Raw genomic sequence first — 8,364 nt, 5'->3', positions numbered from 1 at the left:
GCAGTGTGTACTTTGAGCAGCAGCCCGTGTGATGAAAGATAAAAGAGGCACATAGAAGAACAACAGAACAAGAAGGAAATGATGATGCCGGAAGGAGGGAGGCACCAGGAAGGAGGCACAGGAGGCAGACTTTGACCTGACTCAGATGGCTGGAGGAATGTGGACCAGCAAAGACAGGGGAAGGCAGCCTGAGCTCCAGCCCAGAGCCAGGTAGGCACAGCAGCGATCAGGGGATGATTTTGGAAGGTAAACTAAGGCTGGAGTGTAGAAGGTTGTGAACAACATCATAAGGAATCAGGAGTTTCTCCTCAAGTCAAGGTTTCAGAGACATATTCCTCTGAAAACTCTGTATTTCAGAGTTTTTTTTTTTTTTTTTTTTTTTTGCGGTACGCGGGCCTCTCACTGTTGTGGCCTCTCCCGTTGCAGAGCACAGGCTCCGGACGCGCAGGCTCAGTGGCCGTGGCTCACGGGCCCAGCCGCTCCGCGGCATGTGAGATCTTCCCGGACTGGGGCACGAACCCACGTCCCCTGCATCGGCAGACGGACTCTCAACCACTGCGCCACCAGAGAAGCCCTCAGAGTGGTTTTTATTCTCATATTTAAAAGTTAAATGCCAACATTTAGAAATCGAGAGTGATGGCATCACCACCTAGACTCTAAGTGACTCTGAAACAGTGGGACCAGGGGGTGCTGGGACCGCCCACCTGGCACCATCAGCCCCCATAGGTAGCATGAGGCTGAAACCCTGCCCCGGCATTTGGGGACCCCAAAAAGACCTCAGTCTGGGGAGGGGCAGAATTACACCTGCGCTTCCAAAGGTCCAACTGATGACAATTATGGGAGTCATCAGCCCTACGGCCTTTACACACATTAACCCATTTTGTTCTCACCACAACCTTATGAGATGCTGTTACCCCCATTTTTCAGATGAAGAAACTGAGGCACAGAGAGGTGAAATCACTTGCCTAAGGTCACACTGCTGGTACGTAGCAGAGCTGTGTGGCCTGGATCCGAAACCCACAGCGCCGGTGAGATGAGCGGCGGGTGAGTCTCCCTTGGCCTCTCACCATATGAGGTTGTCTGGTTCAGAGGGTGAGGTTGTGGCCCATGTCTGTCCCCGATCTAGGCACTAATGCCATGTGTTTTCCCCAGCTCCTCACAGGAAGGCCGGTTTTCTTAGTCAACTTATCAGGCAGGCAAGGAGGGCAGAGTCACGCAGGAGCCAGTTCAGGTGGTTTGGCCACAGTCCCCAGCTCAGCCTCACCTGCTGCTGACTGCGCACCCCACCCCCAACCGTGGGGAACAACCAACGTCAACAGGAAGAAAACAGACCCAGGAGGTTCTCCTGCCATGCCTGCCGTGGCTCCACCTGCCCCACAAGTCACCACACCCAACCCTCCCAGCCCAGCGGATTTGCAAAAGAGAAAACAAAACACACACACAAATAATCGCCAACCCCGTGCCTTTCCTGGCATCCGGTGACTGTTTGGTCAAGAGCTCCCTCCCTCTCTGGGTACCCGCTGGACACTCCTAACCCTCTCCAGCTGCCGCCGGCTCGGGTGGCTGATCACAGGCTCAGCCCCCCGGCAGGGGCCTCCCACTCCCAGGGAAAGCAGCGAAGGATCCAAGGGGGCCAGCAGCCGAAATCTGCCAGCCCTGAGCCCCACCGGCCACCCTCTGCCAGCTCAAAGTCACCTTTGCCACAACTCCTCCGCTGGGCAGCCGGTCAGAGCCAGCCCAAGGCCCCGTCCCTCTCAGCTCCGCAGGAACCAGGAACCACTCCCCACTGGGCAATCATTAATCAGATTCTCGACATTCCTCTGCCCCAGGTCGGCTTGGGAACATGCTCCCCACAGGAGAGGGAGCAGAGGCCCAGGGCTGCCATCTGGACATGCAGCTGGCGGGCAAGGTGGTGCTGTCTGCCGCTGCCCTGCTCCTGGCGACCGCAGCCTACAGGCTGTACAAGCCAAGGCCTGCCCAGGCCCCCCTGGGGGGTGGGAACGCCAAGGCTGAGGCCAAGGACGAGGCAGAGGGCTCCAGGCAGCCTGCCATCCAGGAGGCTGTTTCCGGGGCGCCACAGTGGGGCCTGAGACGCCGGAGGGGAAGCAAGGGGGCCGGAGTATCGCTGGGCTGCAGCTGGGAGAATCCGGAGGGTCCCGGAGTCCTGGCGACAGGAGCACCTCCTGCAGACTCAGAAGCCCAAGCGACTGGGAAACCCGAGAGGAAATGTGCTGGTGAGGAACAGGGTGGGCAGTGCACGGACTCTGGCCTGGCACCTCCTCGGGGCAGTGGCCAGGAAGCCGGAACAGCTGCTGGCGGTAAGCTGCCCTGTCGCGCCCATTGGTGCAGTGAACCCCAAAGCTCCCTAACTGGCCTCGCTGCAGCGGACGGCAGCGGTGTGAGCGGCGAGCTTGCCCCATGGCGGGACAGCAGATCCCAGGAGCACCTGGGGACCGGGGAGCAGGAATCCTCCGACCGGTGCGGGGCGGCCCACACAGAAGGCAAGAGTGACATGAACAAGAGCTGGGTCTTTACGCGTGTGACAGGGGTCCACAGGGAAGAGGCTGGGGCCCTCCGGGCTGCCTCGGACATGGGCCTGGCCCTGCGTCAGCAGGAGGGAGCCACCGAGGCCTCCTATACCTTCTTGTCTGTGGCCCGGGTTCGAGTGGAGGAGAATTTCATACCGGAGAAGATGGAGGGGGCCAGGCCCAGGCTGAAGCGCAAGGTGTACGACTACTGTGTTGAATCCACCCGTCAGGCCACCTCCAGGGACAGGCTGGCCCCCAGAACAGCAGCCCTGGCGGAGGCTCCACCCCCTGTGTCAGGGCCAGGCCCCCTGGGAGTGGGGGCAGCCTCGGGAGGCCAGGCCGATGACACAGTAGGTGGAGTGGGGACAACCGCCCCCCCTGAGCCTGTGCTGTCACCCTCCGCACAAGGCTTCAGCAGGAAGCAGAGCCTCCTTCAGATCGTGGAGAACCCGGAGCTCCAGCTGCAGCTCGAAGGCTTTGGGGACCCTGCTCCATCGTGCCCAGACCAGAGCGCCCTGCCCACCAGCCCCATATCCCAGGGTTCTCTTGGGTCCGGCTCAGCTGGAAGCAGCGGGAAGCCCCACCTGCACTCTGTGGCTGGGGCCAATTTCTTTCACCTCCCACTCAGCCCTGGATCAGCCCCAGGTGCCCACCTGGATCTGGGCAATTGTTATGAGGTGCTGGCCTTTGCCAAGAAGCAGAGCCTGGAGGCCCTGAAGGAAGCCGCCTACAAGGTGATGAGTGACAACTACCTCCAGGTCCTGCGCAGCCCAGACATCTATGGGTGCCTGAGTGGGGCAGAGCGGGAGCTGATCCTCCAGAGACGGCTCCGGGGCCGCAAGCACCTGGTGGTGGCCGACATGTGCCCCCAGGAAGACTCCAGCCGCCTCTGCTGCTATGACGACGAGCGGGATGTCTGGCACCCGCTGGCCCGTCTGCCCCCTGAGGCTGTGTCCCGGGGCTGTGCCGTCTGTAGCCTCTTCAATTATCTCTTCATCGTGTCCGGTTGCCAGGGGTTTGGGCACCAGCCCTCCAACCGTGTCTTCTGCTACAACCCGCTGACGGGCATCTGGAGTGAGGTGTGCCCTCTGAACCAGGCCCGCCCTCACTGCCAGCTGGTGGCCCTGGATGGACACCTGTACGCCATCGGGGGTGAGTGTCTGAACACGGTGGAATGCTACGACCCTCGCCTGGACCGCTGGACCTTTTCCCCGCCGCTCCCCAGTGACACCTTTGCCCTGGCGCACACAGCCGCGGCGTGCGCCGGAGAGATCTTCGTCACCGGCGGCTCCCTGCGCTACCTGCTGCTCCGATTCTCCACCCAGGAGCAGCGCTGGCGGGCCGGCCCCACTGGGGGCGGCAAGGACCGCACGGCCCAGATGGTGGCGGTCAAAGGCTTTCTCTATCGCTTTGACCTCAACCGCAGCCTGGGCATCAGCGTGTACCGCTGCAGCGCCAGCACCCGCCTCTGGTACGAGTGCGCCACATATCGGACCCCTTACCCGGACACCTTCCAGTGTGCCGTGGTGGACGACCTCATCTACTGTGTGGGGCGCCAGCGTACCCTCTGCTTCCTGGCCGACTACGTCTCACCCAGGTTTGTGCCCGAGGAGCTACAGAGCTTCCCCTCCCCGCAGGGCACCCTCCTGCCCACCGTCCTGACCTTGCCCGGCCCTGATGTGCCCCAGACCAGGGTCTAGTGGCCCCTCTGCTGGGCCCCTTCTGCAAAACTAGAGGCAAAAACATCCCCTACCCATCCTCCATGGACCATTTCTGGGAGATCAGGTGGCCTGGGAATCTGGCCAGCAGGAGGTGAATTCCAGTCCTTTCTCCTCCACTGGATGGACTTCTTAGCTGCATCTTTGCCCCCGTTGGGCTGCAGAAGCCCAGTGTGGAAACGGAACTCGGGACTGGTGCTCTGAGGCCCAGGATGCCCATGTCCGCAGGGATGGCCATCACCTTGCTTGAGCTCTGAATGGGGGGCAGGTACCAGGACCCCAGCCAAGTTCAGGGGCACAGCCTTATCCCAGTCCTGGTTCCGAGGGCCAGTTGACCCCCAATGACCCCTCAAGCTGACCCTGCTGGTTCTGTTCTAGACCTCCATAAGCCGCCAGGACCTCTTCCTAAACATTGGTCACTGAGCCCCAACCTCCAAGATTCCCAGGAGCACCTGGGACACACAGGTGGGGAAAATGAAGGGAGGCGGCTCCAGCAGGACCAGGAAGGGGCCCAGGAGAGCCCCAGGGGGCCCGGCCAGAGGGAGAGATGGTTGGAGAAGCAGAACAGCTGAAGTTGGAACAGCCCACGGGAGCTCTTGTCTGCAGAATAAATTGACCAAAGCCCACTTTAATGTTTCTCATTACCTGGAATTCTAGTATACTGGAAGGAGGAGAAACCTCCGTGTTCAGCATCCATTTGTAAAGGCACATCTTCCTGCAGGGTTTACTGAGAATGCAATTGATTCTGAATACGAGGTCTCAGGAGAGCGAGGAAAACATGTGATCCGAGGGCCACCGTCTGCTGGCCCGCTGTTCTATGACCACTGCACTCTCTCCCCAGATCTCAGAACCCTTCACAATACAGCTCCCCAAGCAGCCCAGCCCTCGCCTTGGAGCTGGGGGGGCAGCCACCACCAGTCAGCCCTTCCAGGCGGTGAGAGGTGGTGGCATCCTTTGCCCTCCCTGTGCCTTGTGGTCACCTGGTCTGCCCCATCAGACAGGAGAGGACCAGGGAGGGGCAGGTCCATGATGGAGCTGGGGAGCTAGAAGGTTCTAGTGGTGCATTGGGAGACTGGGATCTCCTTTCATATCAGGTTTGGTAAATTCTCAAAGGGAAGAAACTTGCCAACCTCAGGAAGTTACCTTTCTTCCCAGAGGGAGGGGAGAGAGATTGGTCCAATCTATTACTGCAGCCCTGTTCCATCTCCAAAGGAGACACATATACAGAAAGGAGAGCAGCGATGCCCTTGGTCCCAGGCAGAAGCCAGGAAGCTGGGACCCCTTCTAAAGTGACAAGCTGCATGAGGAAAGAAGCAGAGAAGGGAGGTGCATCAGGGCAGGTCCCACAGGTGGGGAGACAGGAGTGCTCAGACTGCAGCATCCCTATCTTAAAAATGGGAAGGACCATCCATGTCCTTCTCTGCCTGGGGGATAAAGGTGAGCACTGGAGAAAGTTCTTCCCAGTTCCGCGGGGTCCCGGCAGGAGCTTGTGTTCACTGCAGCTGTTGGGGCTGATCTGGGGTGGGGGATCTTTTTAGAAGATGCAGAATTGGAACAAAGAATGAGAGGAGGTTGGTACAGAGACGAAGCCTTTTCTTGGACCGCACAAGGCCACCTTCCCTATTCTAGGGCTTGGGAGGCGAAGCTGCTTAGTTTATTTCTAAGTTGGAAGCTGGGGAAGGAAAGATCGCTGGGACTATGGCTGGAGCCTGTGGAGGGTGACCTCCTCCCCAAACCCCTCCACCACAAAGGCCACGCTCAAGTTCAGAGTCAACACTCAGGCATGAACCTCCAAGGGACCCAGGGGAATTGGAGATGTGATGCCAGGCGGGGAGAAGGGTTTGCTCAGAAGGAGAACCCCATCTGGGGGCTGGGGCAGGTCTCCGGTAAGGAGCCCGGCAGGGGACAAGACCTCAGCCAAGCTGGGTAAGGTGTGGGGAAGGGCTCCAAGCCAAGGGTGAGCTAGGGATCACTCTGGAAAACTTCCAGAAGCCCATTGCATACGTATGGCAGGGACTAGGGACATGGATCAAGGGATAAGGCAGCAGAGCTTGTTCTAGACGGTGGATGTGGTCTTCATGATGAGAGGGAGAGCTGAGACTTGAGCCTGGGTTCAGGTACGCCACACATCTTATCTGCCTCCGATGGTCCCATGGCAGACATCACCAAGCCATCACCATGTCTTTTCTTGTTGAGCTCTTTCAATGGCCTCAGAACTCTTTCGCATGGAGCCCCAGGCCATCATTACTGATCGATTAGGGCTGTGCATTTCTTATTCCTGGCCTGGGTCTCCAGAGCTGGGTTTAGGGATGACAGTTGTCAGGGCTGTCGTGTTAGGGCAAGGTTCAGGGGGCCTGCAAAAACCACCTGGGGCCGCGATGGTCAGGGTTCATTTACAGACTGTTTAAGCCAGGCACTGTTCCAGGTGTTGGAGATACAATACATCCCTGCCCTAATAGACCTCACATTCTAGCTGTAGAAAACAGGCAATTTTAGAAAACAAATACATAAACACACACATAGCACCCATGCTGCATACAGGCCATAGAGAAAGAGAAGGCAGGCAAGTGAGATCGTGTGATCAGGCTCCCTGATAAGAAGAAGCTGGGCAGAGCCCTGAGTGGAAATCTGGAAGATGCAAAGACCAAGACTGGCTCAGGGCCTGGGAGGGCTGTCTCTGCCTCCTGAATGACTTTGCCACTCCAGCGGGGGAGGGAAGGAGTGCCTCCCAGGCACTCCATCCTGTTGTGTGAGGAGGGCAGGAGCCCAGCTATTTGCTTTAGCCTTTGCTGTGAGGGAAAGAATCTCATTACACCAACATTTATGAAAGAGGGTCTTTAGATAGACGTAAGCTACATTCCCAAGAGAGAAGCAGAGTTTGCACCTTTAAGGGGGAGAGTCAAAATAACACACAGACATCACACCTGAGTGTGTGGCTGGGTGTCAGTGAGCCCATCTGACTCCATGAAATCAGAGTCTAGGCTTTCCACTTGACCTTTTTAATAGCCTTGTCTCTTGCCCTCTAGCCCTCAGCCTCAGAGTGGCCTGTGTGTCACTGGGCTTCTCCACGGGTCATCTCTTCCTGTTTTCCCAGTAAGAGTTATTTCTTCTTTAGGAAAAAAAAAAAAACAAGTTTGTATTGCTTTGCACCTTAGGGCAACCATGCCATTATAGAACAAAAATTGGAAAATAGAGAAAAGTATAAAAAAATCTCCCCAGTTTCGCCACCCAAAGACAGACACACACACCCCCTCCACTGTGGTGTAGGTCCCTCCGGTCTGCTTTTCTTGTGCATGACTTTTGTTTGGCTTGATTTTTGCCTAGATGTGATTGTGCTGAGTATACAATTCAGTTGCTTCCCTTTTTTACTTAGCTTTATAGAATAAGCGTTTTCCCGTCTTATTACAAACCCTCGGTAAACGTCATTTCAATAGATGCACAATATTCCATCCAGTGGACCTGCCATGGTTTACTTAAACATTCCCCCCTCATTCAGGCCTGTAGATGCTTTTTTTTTTCTGTTGGCTTCTTTTTCTATCATAAATAAAACGTCTTTTGTTTTCGCGTTCCTCTCTGTCTGAGGCCTCCATCAATGTTTACAAGAGAAACTCAGCCTCGGTTCTGTCTGGAAGAGCCAGGCTGTTGAAACAACCATAGAAACCACAGCAGTTGCCTGGGGCTGGGACCTGGGCCCTGCTTTTACTGTAGGGCACAGAGCTGCCCTTGGAAATGACCAGCAAGAAAGGCAAGGCCGGAGGCCCTCCTGTCCTATGGGATTCCTGGAGCCAGGATGTAAGATAAGGACCCCTGCTCTGCACACGCCAGGAACTGAGCCACATGCTTCCTACACCTCCCCTCATTTATCCTCACAACAAGCCCATTTTACAGGTGAGAAAACTGAGGCTCGGTGAGTTCAAGGAAACTTGCCTCCATGGCAAAGTCCAAAAGACCCTCAATTGCCTTAAAAGCATCCTTAAACCTGGCCTGCCCACTCTCAGCACATTGCTATTTCCATTCCCCTACCATGAGGTGCAGAGCCAGGGACTTGGCCTCAGCTGTCTCGTGGGCTGCCCCTAATCCCCGTCCGTCCCCCACCAATCAGTGATGCTCTATCCTTG

At 57.0% G+C, this 8,364-nt stretch overlaps 1 protein-coding gene across 1 annotated transcript; it reads left to right on the top strand.

Annotated features, from left to right (window-relative positions):
• Window positions 1–910: 910 nt before the first annotated feature.
• KLHDC7A (kelch domain containing 7A) lies at window positions 911–7,817 on the top strand. Its single transcript, XM_033842378.2, has 2 exons — window positions 911–1,044; window positions 1,163–7,817. Exon 2 carries the CDS (start codon window positions 1,844–1,846, stop codon window positions 4,226–4,228), a length of 2,385 nt encoding a protein of 794 aa, XP_033698269.1. The 5' UTR covers window positions 911–1,044; window positions 1,163–1,843; the 3' UTR covers window positions 4,229–7,817.
• Window positions 7,818–8,364: the final 547 nt, after the last annotated feature.

Source organism: Tursiops truncatus, chromosome 1 (genome assembly GCF_011762595.2).
Source record: "Tursiops truncatus isolate mTurTru1 chromosome 1, mTurTru1.mat.Y, whole genome shotgun sequence".
NCBI lineage: Eukaryota > Metazoa > Chordata > Mammalia > Artiodactyla > Delphinidae > Tursiops > Tursiops truncatus.
This window is presented reverse-complemented; position numbering and strand designations above follow the sequence as displayed.